The sequence below is a fragment of the Heteronotia binoei genome, chromosome 8 (assembly GCF_032191835.1).
Source record: "Heteronotia binoei isolate CCM8104 ecotype False Entrance Well chromosome 8, APGP_CSIRO_Hbin_v1, whole genome shotgun sequence".
Classification (NCBI taxonomy): Eukaryota; Metazoa; Chordata; class Lepidosauria; order Squamata; family Gekkonidae; genus Heteronotia; species Heteronotia binoei.
This window is the reverse complement of record NC_083230.1, coordinates 130,814,795-130,829,783: the sequence shown is the minus strand read 5'-3', so window position 1 is coordinate 130,829,783 and position 14,989 is coordinate 130,814,795. Positions and strand designations below refer to the sequence as shown.

Here is a 14,989-nt window from a genome sequence, read left to right as displayed (position 1 = left end):
AGTGATAGGGCCTTCTCCGTAATGGCCCCTTCCTGGTGGAACCAGCTGCCGGAAGAGGTAAGGGCCCTGCGGGATCTTGCTCAATTCCGCAGGGCCTGTAAGACAACCCTCTTCCGGCAGGCTTACAACTAACTGGCACTGAAATTTGAAATCGAGTGTAGTTTTATAAGACTGTAGAATGTTTTAATATTTTTATATGTAAATTGTTTGAATTGTTTAATTTTGATTATGTAAATTGTATGAAATGTTAAACTTTTATGTCTCATGTTAGATTTTATATGTTGTAAGCCGCCCTGAGCCACCTGGTGGGAAGGGCGGGATATAAATTACAAATACATAAATAAATAAATAAAAATAAATCTAACAGGGCAGGAGTGACATGCCCGATAATGTGCACATCTTCCCATGTGGCTGTCATCTTGGAGAGAAAGGCACATCCTCTACAACATTCTTTTAAAAAAAAAAAGATTCCATTTGCAGGTCTGAATTCCTGTTAGCAGTTCTCTTGGCCACAAGATTTGAGAAATCCAGAATACAACCAGTGTTCCCTCTAAGCTCAGTTAGCGTGAGCTACCTCACAGATTTTTAACTTCCAGATCACACATTTTTGTCTTAGCTCAGGAAGGATGACCCCAGAGCACAGTAATGTATGCAGGAGCTCACAACTTTAATGCCAGGAGCTCACAAAGTAGAGTTTTTGCTCACAAGACTCTGCAACTTAGAGGGAACATTGAATACAACCCACAGCAGCTAAATGGCACAGAACAGAAATTCAGGCCAGGGAGTAACTTGGGGGATAAAGCTGAGGACAACATAACTAGTCCAGCCCACAGCAGGTTGACAAGTTCTGGACGTGCCTTTGGGTATAAATTATCTTTCTCTCCCCTGACGATGTGAGACATGACCCAGACAAATCCCCTGAGCTTCCAGCCGCTGCACTTCATTCCCTGAAGGCCTCCAATCCAGGATCATCCCCAAAGGACCCTCGTCCAAGAACAGAATTCTGCTCTCCCGGGCAGCATCAGTTGGGTATACCTCTGACTGCTCCAGGGCACCAGAGACTTCACATGGCAGAGGAGACAGGCTTTCGAGACCCTGTGTAGGTTCCACATCTTGGGGCTCCCATGCAGTAACATCATGACAACTTTAGGCTAAACTGATCTTGCAAACAGGATGAGCAGGGACCAAAAGCCCAGAGAAGGAGGCGGAAGAGAAGCAGGAGGACTCCTACCTTGACTTGTTGTCTGCGTGCAAAGGTGAGTAGTAGCTTTCCCCAGCCAACAGTATTTCTAGATGCTGAGTAGTTCCCTTCTCAAAGGGCAGGCAGAAAAGGGTGGGCTTCTCAAGCCCCTTGGCTGACAAAACAGCCACTCCAGGTGAACCATACTGAGCTATCTCAGTCTGTACCCCATTCCCTTGTCTGAAGAAGTGTGCAGGCATACAAAAGCTTAAAATCCGAATAAAACTTTGTTGGTCTTAAAGGTTCTACTTGACTCCTACTTCGTCATACTGAGCAATGGTTTGTTCAGGTTTTTCTTAAAGAAACGTTCAGTAGAATGGAATGGAGTCCACATAGCGTTTCCCCTGAGATTACAGAACACACCAAGAGCAAAGGGTGACAGATTGTGGTTTTGCTGCTTTGGCAGCTTAAATTAATGCAATCAAGTTGCACGTGGAAGAGTGGGGAATCAAACCTGGTTCTCCCTGATGAGAGTCTGCACACTTAACCACTACTCCAAACTGGCTCAGTGAGGGAGGGATGGTGGCTCAGGGGTAGAGCATCTGCTCAGTAAGCAGAAGGTCCCAGGTTCAATCCCTGGCATCTCCAACTAAAAAGGGTCCAGGCAAATAGGAGTGAAAAACCTCAGCTTGAGACCCTGGAGAGCCACTGCCAGTCTGAGGAGACAAGATTGACTTGGATGGACTGAGAGTCTGATTCAGTATATGTTCATATGTTCATGGCTCTGTGACAGAGCTCTTTGAGCCTAATATGAATTTCATGAAGAAGTCTTAGCTTGGTGTCAATAGACTGATATTACAGAAGAGAATGGCTCTATGAAAAAGCATTTCTGTGCGAAACATGATCCATTAGTCGACTGGCACATCAGGAGAAGAAAGAATCCTTTGGTGCCAATATTTTGATGCCACACAGTAAATGGTGAAAGACTGTGACTGCATGTCTCAAATGAACTTTTCTGCATAGGAATTGGAATTGGAATACCATAAGAGAATTGGATGAACACACTTCTATTGAGGAACCTATCCCCTTTGGAAATAGATTTTGCACTGTCTATGAGGTATCATGGAAGAACAAACAGAGACTTTTCTAAATTGGTTTATAAATTCTTTATTGGGTATATACACAGTTGTCTGTTGCTTTTTTCCCTGTAATGTACTGTGTTGCTTGTTACCGTGTTGGTCTGAAGCAGCAGAACAAAGTGAGAGTCGAGGGGCACCTATAAGACCAACAACGTTTTATTCTGAGGTTAACCTTTTTTGTGTATGCACAACAAAGCATATCCCCAGAATAAGATTTTCTTGGTCTTAAAGGTTCCGCTGAACTCAGACTTTGTTCAAAGGAAGCAGGTAGATGTAGGATGGGGAGAACAAAGACACAGTCTTTTTGCAAGGGGGAGACCCAGGGATGGGCCAGGAATATCTGGCACCCTAGTCAAGGCTTAACTTCTGGCACGACCCCCCCCCCCCACACACACACTGATAACATAACCAAGTCACTAGCCCAGGGGTGGGGAACAGTGGTTCTCCAGGTGCTTTTTGCCTACAACTCCCGTCAGCCCCAGCCATTGGCCATGCTGGCTGGGGCTGATGGGAGTTGTAGGCAAAAAACATCTGGAGAGCCACTGTTCCCCACCCCTGCACTAGGTAGTCACCTAGTTTGCCTACTCATGGCAGGGCCAGCCCTGAGGAAGAAGGAGAAGAAGACCGCAGATTTATACCCCTCCCTTTTCTCTGAATCAGAGACTCAGAGCAGATTACAATCTCCTTTATCTTTTTCCCCACAACAAACACTTTTCCTATGAAGAAAGGTGAAAACGCTTGGGGCTCTTTAGCTTGGAGAAACGTTGACTGCGGGGTGACATGATAAAGGTTTACAAGATTATGCACAGGATACAGAAGGTAGAGAAAGGAGTGATTTTCTCCCTTTCTCACAATATGAGAACTCATGGGCGCTCCATGAAATTGCTGAGCAGTCGGGTTAGAACTGATAAAAGGAAGTCCTTCTTCACCCAAAGGGTGATTAACATGTGGAATTCACGGCCACAGGAGGTGGTGGCAGCTACAAGCATAGCCAGTTTCACGAGGGGACTGGATAAAAATATGGAGCAGAGGTCCATCAGTGGCTCTTAGCCGCAGCATATTGTTGGAACTGTCTGGGGCAGTGATGCTCTGTATTCTTGGTGCTTTTGGGGGGGGGGGGGAGCGGAAGCGATTCTAGCCCCACTTGTGAACCTCCAGATGGCACTTTTTTTTTTTTTGCCTCTGTGTGACACAGTGTTGGACTGGATGGGCCATTGGCCTGATCCAACAGGGCTTCTCTTATGTTCTTATGTGCATGGGCTGAGAGAGATCATTGAGGGGTGCTGAGGTGGAAAGCTTTGGTGGAGGGAGGGAGGAACCAGAACTCATGAATCAGTAACACATCCAATATCCATTTGGGAAGGGGGGTTGTTAGCCAAATTGCCTCTGAGATCAAATTGGGGAATTAAACTAATAGGCAAATGGCCAGAGCAGGATCAATGACCTAAGTCTACGGGTGTCAAAATTCTCCAGAGACCCAACGAATTGAGGAGAATTGCTGCTAAAATTCAAGGTGTTTATTAATAATAAGTTCTCATATAGTTACACTAGCATTCACACCATCGTAATTGAACTAGGAATATTCAGTGGTGAAAAATTGGATAGGCACATTTGCATTAGCAGGATTGAGGCATCGATCACAGGGTGATACGACTACCTGTCCAAAGAGAAGAGAAGATCTCAATAGCCATGGCAGAAGGGAAGGGGGGCAGCAAGAACCGGCCAGATCAGAGGCTGGAGGCAACCTTTGCTGGCAATAAGGGGGTCCGGGTGGGGCCCAGAACACCCACTTACTTGACCTTATGTTCTTATGTGGGTGGGGCTGAGAGAGATCATTGAGGGGTGCTGAGGTGGAAAGCTTTGGTGGAGGGAGGGAGGAACCAGAACTCATGAATCAGTAACACATCCAATATCCATTTGGGGGGGGGGGGGTGTTAGCCAAATTGCCTCTGAGGTCAAATTGGGGAATTAAACTAATAGGCAAATGGCCAGAGCAGGATCGATGACCTATGCCTACGGGTGTCAAAATTCTCCAGAGACCCAACGAATTGAGGAGAATTGCTGCTAAAATTCAAGGTGTTTTTAGTAATAATAAGTTCTCATACAGTTACACTAGCATTCACACCATCGTAATAGAATTAGGAATATTCAGTGAAAAATTGGATAGGGACATTTGCATTAGCAGGATTGAGGCATCGATCACGGGGTGATACGACTACCTGTCCAAAGAGAAGAGAAGATCTCAACAGCCATGGCAGGAGGGAAGGGGGGCAGCAAGAACCGGCCTTGGGGCAACCTTTGCTGGCAATAAGGGGGTCCGGGAGGGGCCCAGAACACCCACTTACTTGACCTTAAATAGTCAGATTCATAACTTGAAGTCAAAAGGGGCAGTGACCACTGTCAAGTCTGCTATAATGTCTGAGCAATTCAGCTGTAACTTTGGTTCAGGAAAAGGATCCTGGGTAAAACCATTCTGTATTCAGATGCTGCTAGCCAGGACTCTCCTCCCCCCCTCCCATCCTTTGTTATTTAGCAACGCTTGGAAACGGGAATATGGGAACAAGATTGTGGTGCCTTCTCAGAGATAGCCGGTGCTAAGAACGCGCCTCAAGGCCAGCCGGTGCTTGAGAACGATAAAATAATAACAATGTGTGAATGTACCCTGCATAGAGTGTCCCCACCCTCAGGAATCCCTTTGATGTGTACCTTAAATGTTTGCTCTTTGTGCATGCTTGCCAGTCTCTCAATCTGCTTCTACAGTCTTGCAACATGTTACAATAAACTAGAAACTTTTTTATCCAGAAGGTCTCGTTATTGAAACATCAGACTTGACATTTTGAGAGACTCCCTTTTTGGAGTTCAACCTTTTTGGCAACTTGAAAAGCCAGATGGCCGACCAGATTCCGGACAACGGAGAACTCCCACCCAACACTAATCTGGAGGGAGCAACCCCGTGGCACGTCCTAGATCCAAGGAGAGCCGCGGAATCTCCCCCAGAGTTCCAGCTAGTGTTATCCCCCTGGCAGTATCAAACGAGGACCTCGACCACCATCATGGATCAGGCCCCTCTATGCCGGGAAGCCATCCTGAACTGCCACACCAGGCTGACCCAGGGGGCAGGGATGGAGACCGCCACCCCAAGATCAGAGGAGACGGGCGAGGCGGACAGCATCCTCGTTGTGCGAGTCGGGGAAGACGAGGATTGCGGAGCGGGAAGCCGGGGGGCGGACAGCGGGGAGCCGAAGCCCAAGGACCCATACGAGGAGGACTACCAGATGTTCCAATCGATGGTCCGCAAAGAGATCGACGGGGCCCTCGGGGCTCTGAAGGACGAGGTCCGCGACCTGACGGTCCAGCTGGGGAGGGCTCTGGGGGGGCAACCTCCCGGAGGCCCACGGTGACCCAGGCGGGAGCCCGGAGCCAGCCAAGCCCACCAGTGGTGGCGCCGGCCCCCGCCAGGGCAGGAGCCGCGCCAGCTCCTGCCCCCCAGCCACCGGCCCCACTAGCCGGGCCGCGCCACGTGGGGAGAGAGCTGGACGCTACCTTCGATGGGGACCCGGAGGAAGTAAACTACTTCGGTATCCAGGCAAACAGTTACATGCACTACTGGGGCCACTCCTTCCCTCATGAGTTCAGCCGGGTCAACTACTTGGGCTCGAAACTGAGAGGAGCCGCAAAAAGGTGGTACGTAAGCTTGTGCGAGACCAGGAGCCTGATCCTGGACGACATGCACACCTTCCTGCAAGCCCTGCTGACTCAGTATGAAGATCCGCTGCAGGAGTCACGGGCGTTGGTGGCCCTACGCGACATGCAACAAGGGGCCAGGTCAATCCGCGAGTACGCAACTGACTTCCAGGCCAACGTGGCCCAGGTGCGAGGGTGGAACGAGGTGATGAAGATAGACAAGTTCACGAATGGGCTGAACGCGAGCATCCTGGATCGGGGCCTAACCCAGGCTCGCCCTACTACCCTGGTGGGGTGGATCCAGCTGGCCAGGGAGGTGGAAAACAACCTCAAGCGAGTGGCCATGCTGCGCCAGCACCAGTCTGGGAAAGCCCAAGCGAGGGGAAGCCCCGCGAAGGCTGAACCCCCGAAGGGCAAGAAACCAGCTACCGCAGTACCGGTGGGGCCCCGCCGGAGCTTCAGATGCGGGGACCCAAACCACCTGGCCTCCAACTGCCCACAACCCCCGCCAGCGCGTGTGCCAACTGGGCCCCCCAAGCCCACCACGCCGGTCCCGAAGAAAGCCCTCAGCCGCCCTAAGGATGCGGCGAAAAGCAGCACGGTGGCGGTGCAAGAGGAACTCCTGGAGGAGGAGGTGCTCCTGTCAGCGGAGCTGGCCGACCTAGCGTGGCTGGAAGAGCCGGCGGGAAACGAGCCCGACCTGCTGCTCTGAAGGGTGCCCACCAGCAGGTCGATCAAGACGAGGCGCCGCTGACGGTGAGAGTGACGGGGAAATTATATTTTGTGACTGTGAAACTGCTGAACCCCAAGCTGTGGAGGTTCCTGCAGATAAGAGCCCTCATAGACTCAGGGTGCAACAGAGAACTGATCTCCCCCAAAGTGGTGGAGGCCTTGGGACTAGAAAGCTCGCAGCTGCCCCACCCGATGCTGTTTGAGCAAATGGATGGGTCCATGATGTGCGAGGAGCCCTGCACACATGAGACGCAACCATGCCCCATGGGGATCGAGGAACACTGGGATCAGGAGTTCTTTGTGATAGCCCCCTCGTGCTTGTACCCGGTGGTTTTGGGGGTGGGTTGGCTGGAGAAGCACGAGCCCCTGATCCGGTGGAGGACACAGACTATCATATTTTGGGACCCGGGATGCAAGGCCCACCTCTGGAACACGGCGTGGGGACCGAAAGCCCCCGCCGTGAAGGAGAGGGCATGCGTGACGGTGGAGGAGGTACACCCGATCCTGGAAGCCTACCGGGACTTAATGGAGGTGTTTAGTGAAAAAGAAGCCGACCAATTGCCCCCCCACCGAAGCACGGATTGCGCGATAGAACTAATACCGGGGGAGGCTTTACCCCGAGCCAAACTATACCAGATGGGGTGGGCAGAAAAGAAGGAACTCCGCAAGTTCCTAGACAAGAACTTGGCGAGAGGGTTCATCCGACCCGCTACGGCCCCCCACGCCGCCCCCGTCCTGTTTAGGAAGAAAAAGGACAATTCACTTAGACTTTGCACCGATTTTCGCGGGATTAACGTGATCTCCATGCCAAATGCCTACCCCATCCCCCTCATCCGAGACTTGTTGAGCACGGTGGCGGGGGGGGGGGAATTTTCACCAAGCTGTACTTACGAGACGCGTACTTCCGGGTGTGCATCAAAGAGCGGGATGAGTGGAAAACGGCTTTCAATACACCGATGGGACAATTTGAATACTTGGTGATGCCGTTTGGACTGCAAGGGGCCCCTGGGGTGTTCATGAACTTTATCAATGATGTGTTGAGAAAATATCTGTACAAGGGGGTGGTGGTGTACCTGGATGACATCATTATTTATTCACAAGACGAGCAGTCGCATGTAAAATTGGTGAGGGAGGTTCTCAGCACCCTGCTGGAACACCAGCTGTATGCCAAACTGTCCAAATGTGAGTTCCATCAAACGGAGCTAGATTACCTGGGGTTTAGGGTGTCCGAACGCGGCCTGGCCATGGACCCAGCAAAGGTCCAAGCAGTGCTAGAATGGGCTCCCTCGAGGACACGTAGACACCTCCAATCGTTCTTCAGGTTCGCAAATTTTTACAGACAATTCATAGAGGGGTTCGCCCAGATCGCCCTGCCCTTGACAGATCTCCTAAAGACCAAAGGCAAGGGTCTGGAGGCCAAACGGCCAGGGGCCGGGCTAAAATGGACGCCCGAGTGCCAGAACGCGTTCGATCACCTGAAGCGCCTGTTCACGAGTGAGCCTGTCCTAATCCACTTGGATGAGCAGAGGGCCTTCATGGCCCAGTGCGACGCTTCCGATGTGGCCGTAGGAGCAATACTCATGCAGAGGGATGGGGAGGGGAAACTGCGACCCTGTGCCTTCATTTCCCGAAAGTTTTCAGACGAACAACGCAACTGGTCAGTTTGGGACAAGGAGGCTTTTGCCATCATGTTCGCTCTGAAAACCTGGAGATCTTGGCTGGAGGGGGTGAGGCTTCCCTTCGAAGTGTGGACTGACCATAAAAATCTGGAAGCGCTGACTGGCAAGCGCAAATTGAGCGAAAAACAAATCAGGTGGGCCGGGTTTTTCTCCAAATTCGACTTCACCCTAAAGCACATCCCCGGGACGAAGAATTTCTTGGCCGATGCGCTCTCGAGGCTCCCGCAGCACAAGAGCCAGAGGGAGGAGGTGGTGGACTCGTTAATCTCCCCGTCCCAAGTGGCCGCCATGGTCACCACCCGCTCCCAAAAGAAACGAGAGCTGGACGGAATTAGCCGAGAGCGCATCGCCTTGGAAACCGAAAGGGAGGGGAAGGAGCGACCCGAGGGGGTGCTGCTAAATTAATAATGTTTACCGCCAATGTTAGTTTTAGGAATGTTTTGATTATTGATTGGTTGGTTTTAATGTGAACTGAATGTTTTATTATTGTACTGCTTCACTTTTAAATGTTGTTAGCCGCCCTGAGCCTGCTCCGGTGGGGGAGGGCGGGATACAAATAAAATTTTACATTACATTACATTACATTACAGAAGGGAAAGGACGGGCTGTGGTACAAAGGAAGCAAACTGTACATTCCAAACTGTCTGAGGAGGGAGATATTGCAGCTCTGCCACTCATCCAAACTGGCGGGGCACTTCGGCTATGTAAAGACATTGCACTTAGTGAACCGCCAGTTCTGGTGGCCCTCCCTGTGTAAAAATGTGTCCGAATTTGTTACAGGTTGTCCAATGTGCATAATGGCCAAGCGGCGCGGGGGGGGGGAGCCGCCAGGGCTCTTACAACCCCTCGAGACAGCCAAACGGCCCTGGGCGATAGTTTCCATGGACTTTATAGTGGAGTTACCCCCCTCCCGAGGCAAAACGGTCATCTTAGTGGTAGTGGACACATTTTCCAAGCAAGCCCACTTCATCCCCTGCGCCCAGCTGCCCACAGCTAAGAAACTAGCGGCCCTGTTCTTTGACCACGTGATAAAATTACACTCATTCCCAGATAAGGTCATTAGCGACCGCGGGCCGCAGTTCGTTGCCACCTTCTGGCGGGAGTTTTGCAAGTTGGTGGGGATGGAGCAGACTCTGAGTTCCGCCTATCACCCCCAGACGGACGGCCAGACGGAGAGGGTAAACGGGGTGCTGGAGCAGTACTTAAGATGCTTTATAAATCAACGACAATCAGACTGGGTGGACTTGCTCCCCTTTGCCGAGTACTGCTACAACAATAGCATGCAAAGTTCCACCAAAGCTTCCCCCTTCTCCACAGTCTTTGGTTATGAAGGGAAGCCTTTCCCGTTACTGCCTGGTGGGGGCAGCATTGTTCAAAAGCAAAGACAGCTTTTGAACAATGGGGGGGGGTAGCAACAACTGGCTGGTCATAAAAGAAAATCTGGAGGCAGCCAAGGAATCCTACAAGAGGCAATACGATAAATCCCACACCCTGGCGGGAGAGTATAAGGTGGGGGATTCAGTGTATCTATCAACCAAAAACCTTCCCCTCAGCCAGCCCTCCCGGAAACTGGCTTACAAGTTTGTGGGACCATTCAGAATCAAGAGAGTGATTAACCCTGTGACTGTGGAGTTAGACCTGCTGGCCTCCCTGGGTAAAATCCACCCTGTGTTTCATTGCAGTTTGATTCGTCGGGACCCCAGGCCGTCCAGTTGGCACCCTCCACCCATGGGGCCCAACCCTGCCATGGTCGACCGCTGCTGCACCGCATCAGCCGCCCTGGAGTGTAAAACAACCAAACTCCTCCCCCCTGCGGTGGAGGGGGCTTAGGGGGGGCAGTATGTAAAGTCTGCTATAATGTCTGAGCAATTCAGCTGTAACTTTGGTTCAGGAAAAGGATCCTGGGTAAAACCATTCTGTATTCAGATGCTGCTAGCCAGGACTTTCCTCCCCCCCTCCCATCCTTTGTTATTTAGCAACGCTTGGAAATGGTAATATGGGAACAAGATTGTGGTGCCTTCTCAGAGATAGCCGGTGCTAAGAAAGCACTTCAAGGCCAGCCGGTGCTTGAGAACGATAAAATAATAACAATGTGTGAATGTACCCTGCATAGAGTGTCTCCACCCACAGGAATCCCTTTGATGTGTACCTTAAATGTTTGCTCTTTGTGCATGCTCGCCAGTCTCTCAATCTGCTTCTACAGTCTTGCAACATGTTACAATAAGCTAGAAACTTCCTTTATCAAGAAGGTCTCGTTATTGAAACATCAGACTTGACAACCACTGGGCAGTAGCCCTCATTGGAGTGAACATTTGATCTTAGCCCTGTTGATTGGTTCCCACTGAGGACCAATGAAGGCCGGGATTCTGTTACCACGTGACAATTTGGAGTTCAGAAACTAACTGCCTGTGACACCTCTAGGGAACTTTAGCAGAACAAAAAGGAGGGAAGGGAAAACAATGGGTGTGGCCAGTCGGCAGCTAGTCTCGATGTTGGGTATTGACTTGTTGATGAGTCCCTGGCTCCGTTGGTGCAGCCTCCTTTCATCTGAGCCAGCAGTAGTCTGTAGGCAGAGGCGTGGTTGCAGCTGCGAACGTGTTGTGGCTGCTTTGCAGTACTAAGAACATAAGAACATCAGAGAAGCCATGTTGGATCAGTCCAATGGCACATCCAGTCCAACACTCTCTGTCACATAAGAGCATAAGAGAAGCCATGTTGGATCAGGCCAGTGGCCCATTCAGTCCTACACTCTCTGTCACATAAGAGCATAAGAGAAGCCATGTTGGATCAGGCCAGTGGCCCATCCAGTCCAACACTCTCTGTCACATAAGAGCATAAGAGAAGCCATGTTGGATCAGGCCAGTGGCCCATCCAGTCCAACACTCTGTGTCACATAAGAACATAAGAGAAGCCATGTTGGATCAGGCCAGTGGCCCATCCAGTCCAACACTCTGTGTCACATAAGAACATAAGAGAAGCCATGTTGGATCAGGCCAGTGGCCCATCCAGTCCAACACTCTGTGTCACATAAGAACATAAGAGAAGCCATGTTGGATCAGGCCAGTGGCCCATCCAGTCCAACACTCTGTGTCACATAAGAACATAAGAGAAGCCATGTTGGATAAGTCCAATGGCACATCCAGTCCAACACTCTCTGTCACATAAGAGCATAAGAGAAGCCATGTTGGATCAGGACAATGGCCCATCCAGTCCAACACTCTGTGTCACACCGTGGCCAAAAAACCCAAGCACCATCAGAAGGTCCACTAGTGGGGCTAGAAGCCCTTCCACTGTGCCACACCCCAAACACCAAGAATACAAACTATCACTGCCCCAGACAGAGAGTTCCAACAATACGCTGTGGCTAATAGCCACTGATGGACCTCTGCTCCATATGCTTCTCCGATCCTCTCTTGAAGCTGTCTGTGCTTGAAGCCACCACCACCTCCTGTGACAGTGAATTATATGTGTTAATCACCCTTTGAGTGAAGAAGGACTTCCTATTGTCCTTTCTAACCCGACTGCTCAGCAATTTCACGGAGTGCCCACAAGTTCTCATATTGTGAGAAAGGGAGAAAAGTACTTTTTTCTCTACCTTTTCTATCCCATGCAGAATCTTGTAATGCTGGCCAAGAAGGAACTGTGTTGTCCTTCTTCCACCCTCCATTTGGAAAATGGTTTTTCCCCCAGCCTCCGGGTTTTCCTCTTAGTGTGGGGAAGCCTAGTCAGTTGGAGGGGGTGACTGGGAATGTAGCCTTCCTGCCTGCTACTGTGTATTTCAAATGTGCATTCAGAGTCTCATGCATGGCTCTGTGTTAGTCTCTGGGATGAAAGTCCCCATTCCTAGCAATATTTGGCTAAGTGCTAGAACTTGAAATGCAGTCCACTGCAGATGACCACCCATAGCGGACAGTCCAAAGTGGGTAGTTATGGGGGATCTTTGGGAGACCACGGCTCCTGGCTCACAGGGGGACACTATTCCAAGGACCAGGCCTCAGATTCAGTGGAAGCTAACAGGAGCACAGCTCCTGAACCTTTCTGAGAATTCCACCTCCTCCTTCTGAGAGTTCCACCTCCTTGTCCATTGAATAGTAGGTGCAGCTGCATAACAATCTCTGGATGAGCTCCATCACCTATTTTTCTACAAAATGACCCCTCCCGAGGACCCTACATCTTCCACATTACTGTGAACTTCAAGCTGCCTAGAGGCATCTCAAATATGCTTGCCATGCCAAGAGGTCTTCTTTCACTTGTTCCCCCCCTCCCATCTTACAGGTGACTCCTCAACTCTTAATGGGAGAGAAGAACCGGACACGAGTGGTGGAGTTTATCTTCCTGGGTTTCTCCGGCATTCCAAACAGCCACATCTACCTCTTCCTGCCATTCCTAACCATTTACTTGGTCACCGTGCTGGGGAACCTCATGATATTTACTCTGATTCAACTGGATCCCAGCCTCCGTACCCCCATGTATTACTTCCTCAGCCATCTCTCCAGCTTAGACATTTGCCTGTCCTCTGTCACAGTCCCCAAGATTCTGGTGAACTTCTTGCGCCAGAAACAAACCATCACCTACAACCAATGCCTGGCCCAGGTATTCTTCTTACTCACTTTCTCAGGGACAGAGGGTGCCATGTTGGCTGTCATGGCCTATGACCGCTATGCTGCCATCTGCAAGCCTTTGCATTACTCCCGCCTCATGAGCCCCACGGTGTGCACCATCCTAGCCTTGGCCACTTGGATCTGGGGCGCCCTAGACTCCGCTCTCCATACAGCGCTCAGCACCACGTTGTCCTTTTGTGGAGTCAACCAGATTCCTCACATCTTGTGTGATGTCCCCCCACTGTTGAAAATTGCTTGCAACAGTGCACACTTCAATGACTCTGTAATCCACATCTCAAGCTTTTTAGTGGGTGGGGGTCCCTTCTTCTTCATCATTCTCTCCTATGTCTTCATCCTGTCTTCCATCTTGAAGATCCGTTCCGCCAACACCAAGCGCAAAGCCTTCTCCACCTGTGCTTCTCACCTCACTGTTGTCATCATTTATTTTGGAAATGGAATGCTTAACTATAACCGTCCAAGCGCTGGTTATTCCTTAGAGATTGACACTCTGGTCTCAACCATGTTCTGTATAATCCCCCCTATGGTCAACCCCCTCATCTACAGCCTCCGGAACAAGGACGTGAGAGAGGCCTTCTGGAAGGTTCTAGAAAGCCAGACAAAGGCGAAACATCACAATACTATGAATTAAGGCACCAGAGATATTTTGTATTCCCTTTAGAGCTACTAATTGTGGGACAATATGGACTCTAGTGGTTTGTTTTTGCTGTAGTGGACATGTTGAAGCAATAAGAAAGACACAGGTTCAACAGGCGAATTGAAACATATGAAATGGGGTATTAGAACATGAGTAACACACACTATACAAAATAAGCTAAGCTCAAGAATGAAGGTGTGACGGAACCAGCCCGATTCTACCTTCAGACCCGGTCCCGTCAACTCCGTATTGAGTTGCCAACTCCTGGAGGGAGCTATTTCTCCTCCGGCCACTTGGGCTCGCTGCCACCACCTGCTCAGTTTAGGGGTTCGGATTGGGAGGAACAGGACTCCCAATCCCCCTCTCCAGCTCTGAGGCCAGGCCTCAAGGTCCTCTGCCACCCTGTACTTTGGATTCACAGAGACCACAGCACTTCTTCGGGGAACCCCTGGAAGATTGGGACCTTATCCAACCACAGGCCTTCCCCCTTTCCCCGGGGCCCCCTTCATAAAGTGTGGTCTAAAGCGGTTGGGGATCTATGTGGGACAGAGTTTGACTGCCAGCATTCAAAACAGTAAAAATATTTAATTAAAAGAGAAAAAGAAAAGAAAAGACAAACAAAACAAAACAAAAACAGTTGCATGTAAAAGTTTAGCACAGCACAGCACCCGCACAGCAACCAGCATGACAAATAAAAGGTGGATTTAAACGCATCCTACTGTCCCTGGTCTAAACTTGCCCTGCCTTGTGGATGACTTACTCGGTCTGCCTGCCTGGGGTCCTTTTCCCCTTGAGTAGGCCTCTCCCACAGGCAGGAGCCCCCACACTGGCCACCTCTTCCTTTGAGCGCCAGCTGAGAACTGCCCTTTTCCCGCCTAACTCAAATAAATAAAACAAAAGAACTTCCTGCCCCTCTAGGAGGTTTTCCCCCTAGAGTTGCTGGTTTAACTCCAGAAGGGGGGAGGCAATGAGGGGAAGGCTAAAGAACTTCCTGCCCCTGTAGGAGGCTTTCCCCCTGGAGGCGCTGGTTTAACTCTGGAAGGGAGGAGGGATGAAGGGAGGCCAGGCCAAAGCCTGCCTTAGTAGTTTAATGTTCCCTTCCAACGAAGCACCAACATTAACAAAGATGGCGTTCCTCCACAGAAGGCGATATGGAAGGCGAAGGACAGAAAGAGTGAAAAAAAATGGACATGGTAGAGAGCACAGCCTATATATCATTTGCCAAATGTCCATTTCTAAGCATCTTCCCATCACTAGACTTTCTGGCTCTCGTGAAGCTTAGATGTGTTATGACTATGGCACAATGCCTTAGCTGTTTA

The 14,989-nt window shown here is 50.3% G+C and overlaps 1 protein-coding gene across 1 annotated transcript; it reads left to right on the top strand.

The window, feature by feature from the left end:
* Positions 1–12,707: 12,707 nt before the first annotated feature.
* Positions 12,708–13,664, top strand: LOC132575826 (olfactory receptor 5I1-like). Its single transcript, XM_060244515.1, has one exon. The coding sequence runs from the start codon at positions 12,708–12,710 to the stop codon at positions 13,662–13,664; it is 957 nt and encodes a 318-aa protein (XP_060100498.1).
* Positions 13,665–14,989: the final 1,325 nt, after the last annotated feature.